Here is a 13,007-nt window from a genome sequence, read left to right on the forward strand (position 1 = left end):
AAATCTATAAGCCTTACTGGTTTGTGAATAACCAATAAATACACAATCTACTCCTCTATAGCCAATCTTAGTCAAATGTTGATCTAGTAATCTAACATGAGCCAAACAACCCCATACTTTAAAATAATTTATATTTGGCTTTCGATTTTTTCAAAGTTCATACGGAGATGAATTGTGTTTCTTGGAAGGAATTCGATTCAAAATATGACATGCAGAAAATAAGGCTTCAGTCCGCAAATTTTCAGTGATACCAGTTCCATAAAGCATAGAGTTAACCATTTCGATGAAAGTTCTATTTTTTCTTTCTGCTACACCATTTTGTTGTGGTGTATAAGACATAGTCAATTATTTCTCAATGCCTTTTTTTCACAAAAATCAATAAAATCTTATTTTAAATATTCTTCACCTCTGTCAGATCTAATTGATTTAATCTTCAAACTCAATTTATTTTCAACTTCTGCTTTATATGTTTTAAAAGTCTCAAATGCCTCGTCTTTTATTTTTAATGGAAAGACATATGTATACCTTATACTCTAAAGAGTAAGATTTGTTTTTTTTTTGCCTTCTCTCTTCCACCCACCCTCCACATATGGGAGACGTTACTCGTGTTGTTAATGCTGATTACAACGTCGGCGCAATGATCGTTCAATTTAACCCTGCATCCCAATTGCCCATAAAATTACATGGCAGTCACAATTTTGCAACGTGGAAGGCACAATTCTCCATGCTTATGCATGGTCATGATCTCTGTGGTCATCTCGATGGGTCTACTCCTTCCCCATCTCGCACTATCACAACTGGCACAGCCCCTAGTGCCAATCCTGCGTTTGCTCTTTGGTTTCAGCAAGACCAACTTATTCAAAACGCACTTATGGCATCTGTTGATCCAACAATTGCTACAACGGTTGCCGCTGCTAACTCAGCTAAGACAGCATGGGATGCCCTGCACACTGCTTATGCAAATAAGTCTCAAACCAGAATTTTCAGTCTGCGTGATCGACTGATGCGTCTGACCAAAGACTCCCAACCAGTCACCGAGTATTTGCAAAGTGTTCGCTCTATTGCTAATGAAATCTCTATTGTTGGTGCCCCCGTCACCAACTCTGAACTTATAGTAAAGATCCTTAGTGGTCTGGGTGCAGAGTTTCATGGTATTTCTGCTGCAATCCGTGCTCGTGATTCCCCTATAACATATGAAGAACTGTACGAAAAGCTTCAAGACCATGAACTTTTTCTTCGACGTGACGATGATACCATATAAAATCAAGAGATCAAGATTTCTTTCATTGATCCAATATTGTGTTTATATACAAGAATGGACTAACTAATTGCCTAAACTAACTCCTCCGAAAGAGGAGTGCTAAACGTGCTAAACTACTTGAAGAGATATAGGAGTGCTAGACTACTAGCTGAAGTATATGTCAAACAATAATCAACTAAATATAATAAAACATGTGCTTTAATAGAGTAATTGTCAATGAAAGTGATAAAATATATCTTTCCATGACGTGATAAACAATCCATCTCACAAATATCAGTATGGATTAACTCCAAAAGTGTGGATATCCTTTCAACAGACTTAAAAGGCTTCTTTTTATTTTACATTTACTACAAGTAATACACTTAGCAACATGATCCTTTCCACAGTATTTAATTAATCCATTCTTTACCATAAGTTGAATGGATATAAAATTCACATGACCAAGACGTTCATTCCATAAATCTAAAGAATCCACAACATAAGCAGAAATATTTTCATTTTCAATATTGAGTTTAAACATTTCATTTGTCGCATAACCTTTTCCAACAAACATGCCTTGTTTAGATAAAATAATTTTTTTTTAAATCAATAGACAAAATAAATTTATCTGCCTAAAAAATTATTGTAAAACCATGCTTCGAAAGAAGCGTACCTGACACCAAGTTCTTTCGAATATCAGGAACATGCAATACGTCTATCAATGTTACCATCTTTCCGGAAGTGAATTTCAATTCAACAATTTCTTTTCCCACAACCTTAGCAGAGGATGAGTTTCACATATGCTAAACTTTATCGCCCCCCACTAATTCATAGGTAGTGAAAGAATTTCGATTACCTGATATATGACGAGTTTCACCAGTGTCTATCCACCATTCCACTTGATCTCCCGCTACAAATGCTTTTGTGACCGTTGCCACCAGTTCATTTTTTGTATGGTTATTTGCCTTTTCTTTCTTCTTTTCAGCTTTAAAATTTTTACAATCACGTGCATAGTAACCAATTTTATGACAATAATAACATTCATTCGACTTAGAATTGGAATTAGTACGCTTGAAATTTTTACTCTTCTTTGCCTTTAGAAATTTATTATTGGCATGTTCCTTCTTGATCGATTTTTCTTCAACAACATGAGCTTTCATAATGGGTTCCTTCAAGATGTTATTGTCACGATATTGTGTCTCTTATTCAGTTTACAAGTGCTGCAATGATTGTTCAAGAGTCAAATCTTCCTTCTTGTGTAAGAGTTTGCTTTTTGTACTCCTTCCAAGATGGAGGAAGTTTTGAGACAATAGCACCAACATGAAAGTTTCATCAAGAGCAATTCCAAATATAACAATTTTATTAGCTATATTTGAAATTCTTGTACTTGTTCAGTGATTGACTTGTCATCAACCATTTTGAACTCCATATAATTTAAAACAAGAAATTTCTTTGAACTCGCTTCTTCGGCTAAATGGATAGCTTTAAGAGTATCCCAAATTTCCTTAGCAAATTTGCACTTAATATAATATTGATCATAATATTTATTGGACATCCCTCCAAGAATATAATTCTTGCATAAGTAATCATCATCTTGCCATTTGGCAATTTGTTCTTTAATCAAAGTAGTCTCGTCCGTTGCTACCTCAGAACTGGGAGCCTCAGGACAAGGTTTCTCAAGAACATATGCCAACTTTAATCGTCTTAAAAAGAATTCCATCTTTTCACACCATCTAGAAAGTCTTTTCCATCAAATATTTCAAAATTAGGATTACGCAAATTTGGAACACTGTTTGTTATTGATGTGGATGTCACAAAGACAATTATCTTCAAATTGTTAGAACAACTGAACAAGAATGATAAGAATATAAGGAATCCAAAATAAAATTTGTTTGGCTTAGAGGCACGTTAATATGTTTCTTGAAGATAGTTGGAGTCTCTCCCACGAGCAATCAGAAGAATAAATAACAACTCTATCTTTGGGATTCAACTAAGCCACAAAACAAGTAGCATTCAAGAATGTTGCTCTTCTATTCTTGAATTGGTGATTTCACCTTTTGATGAATGTCTCACAATTGTATTTCAAGGGAAAGTAGTTTTTGAGTGCTTGTTCTTTTCAACCAAAAGAAACTCAATTTATAGGACAAAAGTTTTGCAAGAAAAGACTTTTAATTAAATAGTATTTATTATAGGTTAATAAATTGAAAAGAAAAACTTAACTTCCAAAAACCTATAACGTAGAATTTTAAAAGTGTCTTACAAAAGTCTATAACGTAGAATTAAAACAAAAATGAATGTTACAACTCACATTCATGTATTTTGTTATTTCAAAACTTTTAACGGATGGATTTGTTTCAAAATTAATTGAAACACTAACTCTTAAATTTGGTAGCAATTCCAAAGTTACAACCGAACTCTGTCAATATTTAATTGGGTAAGTATTATTCGAAATTTCTTTTTTGGGTTCGAAAGACGCCTTATGTAGGCACGTTTTTCCCCACCCAAAAATAAACCCATAACTTGTTATTCTTTCCTTTTCTCCCAAAAATAGGATTCTGAGTCTTAATTAAATATGGACACAATATGAACCATAAAATTAATTGATAAGTCTCCACGTTATGCAAAAATGGAAATCATTCGAAAATTTAATTAGAATTATTCTAATCATAATTAATTACAAATCATTCCACTAAAAATTTATAATTACAATCCCTAATTTATATTTCAAACTAGACTAGGCTCGACTACCTACTAACATTCTACTCCAATCTTCAACCACTATAAACCTCCTATCTAGCGTCATGTCCTCGGCAAGTTACATGTGTGTCAAGTACTATCTAATCACATTTCCTCGATATTTTTTTCAATCTACCTCTACCTCTTCTCAGCACTACTATAGCCAACCTCTCACATATTGGGATCTGCTAGTGGAAGAAATCTATGTGACATACAAGATAGAGGGTAAGAATTATAAAGCATGGGACCTTAGTCTCCATTTTTCCTTTTAAAACATTGGACTAACGATTCACATACAAAAATACAAACAGAGTAAATGCTGGAGCTAGATAAATTGAAAGAGAGAGAGAGAGGTGAGGAGGGAGGGAGAATCTGGACATGTGATTGACCAAAGACGCGAGTCGTTGGTTGTGGGGAACTTCTTAACACATGAAGTTCTAAAACTGAACTAATGCTTTGGGAACATAACTTTGTATCGTGGGGCATAAGTTTAGTGTAAGAACTTTTAAGACATAACGTTTTAAAACTGAACTTCTGCCTTATAAGGGGTAACATGTGTCTAGCGATATTTTCAACAAAACTTAAAGTGTTGAAGAGCAAAAATTAACGACCACAAATTGGAGGGGCAAATATTTTTTTATAAAAACACTACAAGTCCTAATTAGGGGCATTTCATGTGTGCTGCGAATGACCCAAGTGAAAATCAGGCAGATTGAGCTGAATTTAGACGGTCAATATAGGTTGAGTTGATAAATGAATGGCTTGTTGATCCGTCCAAAGTTATTTATGATGAAATGAGTTGGACTAAAATGCTAAAATTTGCGGTTTGTTTAACAGTCTTTTATTAAATATTAAAGATAAAAAAAATCCTCAACAAAGACAAGTACAAGCGGGGGTAGCCTAGGGCTTCTTATCGGTCGGTTCGGTTCGGTTTGATTTTGAAGTTTATTGGTTTGGCTTATTGGTTATCGATTTGTAGAGATGCTAAACCGTTATCGAACCATTAAGATATTGGTTTATCGGTTATTGGCTTATCGATTTTTCGTTATCGGTTCGGTTATCGGTTTAACAGTTAAGATTTGACACACAAAAAAATATTGCAAATCACTTGGAAACAAGGTGACAAACCAAATGAACCATGCACATGAGTTTACAAGTTACATCTTGCTCAAAAGCAAACATTTTTTACATTGTAGAATAACCAAGCGTTTGAGACGAAACCAAACATAAGTCAAGGACTTTATACACAAAATGCTATAAATATAATTATTTAATTTACTATCGGGTTATCGGTTAACCCGTCAAGAAAAAACCACAAACTGTTAAAAATTGATAACCCGATAAGAAAAAAAATCAAAACCGTTATCAAAACCGCTAAACCAATAACCCAATACCGATAAACCAATAACTTTATTTCGATTCAGGTTATCAATTTCGGTTCGATTTTGAACAGCCCTAGCTTGGCCTTACTTTTTGTCACTATGAAAACCTTTCTTTGCAATCTTTCGAATCATTTGGTGAGTTAACTAGAAATGTCTTGATGTTGATAAACATTATACTATAACTTCAAGCCTTTGTAGTGAAGTGTATACTTTACTCATTAACTTAACCAAGGAAAGCAAAGAGATTACAGAATATTATACACAAAATTCAGAACAAAAAGTTGAAAAGTAGAAATACTGCACTTTCTATATCCCTCAGTCTACTAAAACAGGAACCATCTAAGCAACTAATTGAATACGGAAAAAAAAAAATCGGGCTCTTCGAAAATGGACCAATAATCAACCAAGCAATGCCAGACGTGTGTAACTGCAACTCAAGCAGCAGCAGAACCAAAGAGACTCCAGTTGTGCACTTTGAAACTAGAGACTGCAAGTTTAAAAACTTCAGCCATTGGCATAACTCCAGACTGTGCAGCAGGTACAGCCATGCCTGCCCCGACTGCGGTAGCACTCTCACTCAAGGGGCTACAATCACAAAGGTAAACAAAGAAAATGTTAAGACAGCAAGCTAATGTATAGCTTTAGCAACAGCAGGAGTAAACCGAGTTAGCGTCCAAACTTACTTGATTACTAGAGGCTCATATGCAGTTATCAGTACATCCGTCCCAACTTCCTTAAGGCGAATGTTTGCGAGGTACACCTGAATGGGACACGATCAGATCTCATCTTGCAGTTAAAACTGCATCGGGGAAGGTGTGATGGGGTGGAAAGGGAATGTACACACTTACCTTAACCAAGTTCTGTGCTTCCCTCCCTTGTCTTCCCTTAGCAACTGCCTATGAATTGAATAAGGTTTATCAGGATTAGCTTGACAACATGAAATGATAAATTTTACCAACTAATTAAAGAAATTTATGAAATTTTACAACTAGCTGGCTTTTATGTCGATGACTCTCATCCTAGTTGAAAGTTTATGTGTTGGGAGGACAAACAATCTTCACATCTACTTCGTTTTTCCAGAAAATAATATCATGCAAATGTGAATGAAGAAGGAAGATAACTTTAGCTTTACCAAAATATCTACCAATTAAAAGTAAAAAGAGAGGGAAGTATGGAGCTAGAGAACTATAAATCCTCTTCCGGGAACATGCATTTCAGAACATTGTCGTATAACATTATAGAAGAGCACCATTACTAAGTTCCTAATCCAACAAAAAAATTCATGTGCATCTTGCCAGGTCACTTGATGAATATACTACATGTAAAAAATATAGAGAAGATGGCCAAACTGTGGAGTTGATATAGGGACCAACCTCATCTGTCAGTTATATTCAAAGCAAATTCAAGTCTTCAAGGGCATGAGTCATAATTTTCAGAAAATCATTAATATCACATATTGGTAGTGGGGATGGGCAACTGGTCTCCTTATATGCTAAGTTGTGCGGACTGCGGACTATTCACTTCTTATGCCGCACCCATGTTGGACTCTCCAAAAATACACTACTTTTGGAGAATCCCACATGGACCCGTTGACATTATTGAAGAGTCCGAGCAACATAGCTTATATGGACTTGGGCAATGCTCCCCTCTTGAGAGTGCCATACCTATCAAAAATTATACAATGGATCTGCCAACTTTGTGAAGAAAACTACAAATTCTAAAACTTGTTTCATACAGGAGCACAAACTATGGAATTTACTGTAAAGAGAATGAACGTTCCTTCTTTTCTTTTTTTCTTTTTGATAACCGTGGTGTAAGAGAATGGAAGTTCTTAGGATTTCTAGAGATGCTAACTAGTCATTAAGCAAAAACGATGCTTCTCCCTAATGGTATATGACCTTCATGATAACTTCCCCATGATGACAGATTAAAACAGCTCTTTCTTTGAACAGGTAAAAACATTAAAACAGCTTTTGTTGGCATCAAAACTATGCCATACATGAAGATCCATAGAAATAAGATACCAACTGAAGTTGAGATCATACATAAATGCTGAGCATTTCTAAAATAACACTAACATACCATTTGACCAACAGCGGTGGTGATGAAAGCAGGCATGTTTCTATAGCACAATCCAGGGGCCTCAAACATTGCTGACTGCTCAGTGATCTGTAGATACAAACCGAAAAAAATCAACAAGATAATATCTGAGATGCTATGTAACCTAACAACTCATAACGACCTGGGCTTAACCAATAAGAAAACTGCAAGCTTCAGAGAAATGAACAAGTTCAATATCTCACATTTCATGTAAAAGAATTCCCATTTATATGATTGTGTAAATACAAGAACAATTATTTTGCAATGTAATACTGGACCTTGAAGAAAAACTCGGAGAATTGTCGGAGTACTGAACTACTTTAACCAAGTTCAAAGAGACAATCAGATAATACTGGAAATCATAAATTCGTTTGAAAAAACTGAAATCAAAACAGAGAACTAAACAGTGATATATGGAGGAAATCCATTGATTTATTACCAGCACTACAAAGCTGACTAGCAGCATTGGACAATGAAAATGATGCATAATTCACTTGGGACATATGAAAATGAGAAAGATGACGTTGGAGATCTCCAGACCAGCGAACCACATAGAGCACTCTAGGAAGCAACGCCCAAATGTTGATCCTTCAAGCATTATGTGTGGTTGCAGTTCATTCTTTCTATCCCAAGGAAGTAATGGCCTTTTTATTACGTAGCTTTCTTCCTGGTTTTGCTAGGACCAATAAAGGGGGAAAAAAGAAGATAAATTCCTATTTACTCTGCCCTGCTTACCATTTCAAAGGGGGGAAAATCACTCTACCCTCTGAGATCAGTATTTAAACGGATTACCAAAATGCCTGAGTAGTGCATGAGAATTCACACCTAAAACTCGAGAAACACAAGGTAGCTGGATTTTGAATCAGGAATAAAAGTCGCAATAGTTTTTAATACCAAACAACTGATACAAATTATGTCCCATATAGCTCGTTCAGTTTTGCAGTGCCTCCATGTTCCATTTAAAACTTTTTCTTTTGGGTAAAACCCTTGGAGAACTATTTGTTCAGTCAGTGCCTCAGTCCAAAACTAATTGGGTTGGATACATAAATTATTTGTACCTGTTATGCTCAGTTTTGAATTATTTGAGAGATCCAAAGAAGTATTGAGAAAATAAGGTAACAAATAAATAACAACAATCCATATGAACAAATCAAAGAATGGTAGTCATTGGCATGTGGTCATCTCCCTACATATTCACTATCTCGAAAAGCATATAAAATGTTAATCAAACAGAAATGAAGAGAACAAAAATTAAGTTATCCCAAAACAGTTCATCTTCTCTGAAGAAAGGAGAAGAGCTTACTGTAGTTCCCTCAGCCTCTTGTTCATTGGCAAGGTCTTGAAGAAACCAAGTGGCACTTCCACTGTCTGCTACATCCATCTTCAGATCCAGAAGCTCAATTATCAAACTCTCATCGCGCTCAGGGTCCACAAACACCTCCTGCATTCAAACAATCAAAGTAAAAACAAATTCAAACAGAAGATTAGAAAAAAATAATGAGACACTATCCAAAATAATAAAAAAATCCATTATCTCTTCCAAGATTGAACTTTTATAAATAACAATACAAGTGTACTTTTCTTATTCAATCAAAAGTTACCAAGAACAAAGGCAACAAACCTCGTATAACTTAAACAAATAAAGCAAAGCAAATCTGAACAAAAGGATGTAACACAATCTAAAAATAAAATAATCCCACAAAAATTCATCCAAGACTGAACTTTTACAAAGGAAATTGCAAATGAGGTTGTATCATGTATAGGGGAACACGGTCTCAAGTATGTGGAGGACTGATGCGGCAACACATGGCGAGCAATAACACACTATGTTGATCGGTTTTTTCAAAAATGTCACCCCGATTCTCCAGAAGTAGTGCATTTTTGGAGATCCAACACAGGTACAGGCATACGACAACATTTTTGGAGAGTCCAAGCAACATAGATAACAGGTTACTGCAGTCCACAGTAAGGAGCACTGAATAACACCTCGGGTACATGACAAATGAGTGCAATCCACTTCGGGGAAGATTCCGAGACCCATGTCTTGCCGTTAAGGCTCATCTAGCTCCAGAGACATGGGACCAAAAGCAGAACCACAACCGAGCGAGACAACAATAAGATAGGCTTGACAATCCACAAATCACAGAAAGTACAGAGATTCTCACTAGCAGTACACAAACATCAGAGTTTCTGACCCAGTAATGTGAAACTACCACAAAAGGGTAAATTCTACAAAAAGCTACTCCCTATTATTTCTCTATAAAAAAAAAAACCACTAAGCCATTTTGTATTAGGGGTTCCAGAATTCTAATAAAACACTACACAGTACACATTACTTTTTCTATTGAGCTACCATGTTTCTAATCTGTGTGCCCTTAAACCACCACACTTAAAAATTCAACTATACCAATTTACAGATAAAACAAAGGTTGGCTCAACAAACCTGATGATCAGGAACTTGACGAACATTACTAACATCCTGCAAAACGAATGAAATCGAAGCAAAACCCTTAATTAATATGAAAAAATTGCAAAATCATATAAAATTATCATTTTGAAAAGGAAAAAAAACCTGGAAACGGATAGGGAAAGTACTGGAAACAGCGCCAACGAAGAGAGAACGATCAGCAGTAGAATCACCAGCCATATTCAAAATTCTAACTTTTACCCAAGAAAAATTCTATGTAATATATAAATATAAAATATTATAGTAGTAAGTAGAAAGAACTAGACAAACCCAGAAAATATATACTATACTGCTATGAATTCTTCAACGATAATGCTTGCTTTTAACGCCAAATTCAAAAAAAAAAAAATTTAAAACAAGAAAAAATAAACTTCAACAGCTTGATTTGAACGCAAGTTCAAATTTTTGTTTACAAATTTATTTATTTTTAAAAAAAAACGTAGTTGGAAAAAAAATAAAAAATGCCAAGTTTAAATAAAAAATAAAAAAAAGATATATCAAATTTTTGTTTACAAATTTATTTATTTTTAAAAAAAAACATAGTTGGAAAAAAAATAAAAAATACTAAGTTTAAATAAAAAATAAAGAAAAGATAATATCAGAGCCAGGTTTCGATCCTGGGACCTGTGGGTTATGGGCCCACCACGCTTCCGCTGCGCCACTCTGATAATGTTGTTAATGTTTCTCATCAAAAGCTTTATATAATTAGATGGATATAAATTGTAAATTTGTAATAGAGAAATTTTGTATGCTAAAAACATTCAAGGGGATTCTCTTTTTTGCATTTTTCAAATTCTTAAATAATTTTATTTTCGAAACAGATTTGACAAATAATGTCTTCAATGTGCAAATTTCTCTTTCCCAATTGATTACCTTTTGATTGCAAGATCAAGAACTCAAACACTCCAACATGATATTTATTTTTATTTTTTTGAAAAGATCATTGACCAATCAACAAGGTAAAAAAAAAATCACCTTACAATTGAAGGTGAAATTCGTCGCAGATTTAAGAGGAAAAGAAATTAAGGTCTCATTTGTTTACGCTTAATAGAGGTCTAAATCTACATGGTTCAGATCATAGTTATCAAGTTTGTTTATTTTCAAGGTCTGAATCTTAATGATTTAGTGTGTTTGTTTTTCTTATTTTACAATCACTTAATGAGTCTAAATTATTAAGATCTATAACAAAGTTTTAACATTATTAAGATGTCTATTTAAGAATTTCTTACAAATATGACTGCTACCGCTACTCAATCTTCTTTCACCCACCACGTATAACCATCATTTCAACCACAACTATTCACCACCACCTACCATCCTCATCCCAACCACAACCACTACCGTCAATCACCAAAATCAATTTTCATCACTATTAGCCATCATTTGCAATTGTACCATCAACCATTGCTACATCCACTAATTACTATCAATAATTACCACAATTAAGTCAACATTATATAACGCTAACCGCTGTCATCATTCATCACAATATACAACCATTAGATACTAATGTCATTTCACTACTAATTATGAGTCGCCAACAACAACTACTATAGTTAATCACTACTGTTAACCATTATACCATAAACTACTATCCACAATCACTATCATTAGTCAACATCATCTCAAATTGACTCATACAATCACCATCGTTAATCATCACAATTGTCAATTATCATATAAAATTTTAAAAATATTTTATAGATATAATATTAGATCTATTTTATACTTAAAATATTTGTTATTTTTTAAATGAAGAAAAAAATTATATATTCAGATTTCGAGAAAACAAACAATCTAAACTATTTAATATTCAAATCTTAATGCAATATTTTACAAACTCAGATCTCTAAATCTTAATAGTGAAAATTACAAAAATATACTACTTAAGACTTTTATTAACAAAATATCAATATATTTATATTTAATTACAAACTAAGTTCTTAAATTACATACATAACAAATATTTAATTTTTGTATTTAATTTAATTTTGTTTTACATATTTTTCTCTCTCATACTACTAGTATTTCGTGCCTTTTATATGGAGTATAATTAGGATATTAATAATTATCAAATATTCTCTCTCTTAAACAGTTTCAAACTCTTTTTATTTATAACAATAACATTTTAATTATAAATATGACAACTTAATTAAATATATATATACTTCACACGTTTTTATACCTATTTTTGTGGCTTAGTGGCTTATTTTATGGAACTCATTATTTATTATATTTACCATTTAGATTATCAATCATAATTATAATTGCATACATTTCTTTTACTTAAAGATTTTTTTCTCTTTCTTACTTAATACAATTACTATGGTAAAAAATATTTTTCTCTCTTCAATTACATCTTTTTAAAATTATCTTTTTCAGATTTTGATGCTAATTTTTTTTCTCTCTCTTCAATTACGTTTTTTTTTAATTATCTTTTTAGAATTTGATGCTAATTTTCTCTCTCTCTCTTCAATTACGTTTTTTCTTATTATCTTTTTAGATTTTGATGCTAATTTTTAGGGAGTAAAAATGTATCATCTAATTAATATGATTTCTATCCTTAAGCACGTTTCTCATTAATTTCATACAATTACTATTGAATTTATTTTTTCTCTCTTTAATTTCATTTCAATTATTATGGGAAGATCTTTTTTAACTTCTCTCTTCAATTTTATATATGTTAGTTAAAAAGGGATGGGGTGGGGGGTGAGTATATTAAATGGTATAGAATTTGTATTATATTGTTGACCATTTTTTTTGTAACTATAATAAATAACTTATACCAAAATATAATCAAATTTTATTCCTATTATAAACCATAGCATTGTTCAATAGTCTTAACTTTTTTTTAAAAAGTATATTAAATAATGTACATTGTAGATTAAGTTTGGTGTACAATTATTTTTAATCACAATGAATAACTTACACCAACAAATAATTAAATTGCACATGAAGTAAAAATTCATGATTATAACATTAATTTTTGTTATATATTTCAACTATATGTTGCCTTACACCATAATATTATCAACTATCTATCAATATTTATCATCGAATTAATAAATAATTATACCAATAT

At 32.9% G+C, this 13,007-nt stretch overlaps 2 protein-coding genes and 1 non-coding gene across 3 annotated transcripts; 1 reads left to right on the forward strand and 2 right to left on the reverse strand.

Moving 5' to 3' along the window:
* Nucleotides 1–589: 589 nt before the first annotated feature.
* LOC107058845 (uncharacterized) lies at nucleotides 590–1,261 on the forward strand. The gene has a single exon (XM_015305023.1). The coding sequence runs from the start codon at nucleotides 590–592 to the stop codon at nucleotides 1,259–1,261; it is 672 nt and encodes a 223-aa protein (XP_015160509.1).
* Nucleotides 1,262–5,549: 4,288 nt separating this feature from the next.
* LOC102605065 (probable ran guanine nucleotide release factor) lies at nucleotides 5,550–10,240 on the reverse strand. The gene is made up of 7 exons (XM_006366637.2): nucleotides 10,031–10,240; nucleotides 9,902–9,937; nucleotides 8,762–8,899; nucleotides 7,441–7,527; nucleotides 6,207–6,254; nucleotides 6,042–6,118; nucleotides 5,550–5,943 (listed from the first exon to the last, which is right to left on the reverse strand). The coding sequence occupies exons 1-7, from the start codon at nucleotides 10,103–10,105 to the stop codon at nucleotides 5,793–5,795; spliced, it is 612 nt and encodes a 203-aa protein (XP_006366699.1). The 5' UTR covers nucleotides 10,106–10,240; the 3' UTR covers nucleotides 5,550–5,792.
* A 281-nt stretch (nucleotides 10,241–10,521) lies between these two features.
* Nucleotides 10,522–10,593, reverse strand: TRNAM-CAU (transfer RNA methionine (anticodon CAU)). Its single transcript has one exon. It is a non-coding gene; the product is annotated as a tRNA-Met (tRNA).
* Nucleotides 10,594–13,007: the final 2,414 nt, after the last annotated feature.

This window comes from Solanum tuberosum, unplaced genomic scaffold (assembly GCF_000226075.1).
Source record: "Solanum tuberosum cultivar DM 1-3 516 R44 unplaced genomic scaffold, SolTub_3.0 scf00667, whole genome shotgun sequence".
NCBI lineage: Eukaryota > Viridiplantae > Streptophyta > Magnoliopsida > Solanales > Solanaceae > Solanum > Solanum tuberosum.

Coding starts and splice junctions, on each gene's coding strand:
- LOC107058845 (XM_015305023.1), top strand. CDS start 590: ATGGGAGACGTTACTCGTGTTGTTAATGCTGATTACAACGTCGGCGCA.
- LOC102605065 (XM_006366637.2), bottom strand. CDS start 10,105: ATGGCTGGTGATTCTACTGCTGATCGTTCTCTCTTCGTTGGCGCTGTT. Junction 6,119..6,206: donor AAGCACAGAACTTGGTTAAG/GTAAGTGTGTAC, acceptor TGTCCCATTCAG/GTGTACCTCGCAAACATTCG. Junction 5,944..6,041: donor TATGAGCCTCTAGTAATCAA/GTAAGTTTGGAC, acceptor TTGTGATTGTAG/CCCCTTGAGTGAGAGTGCTA.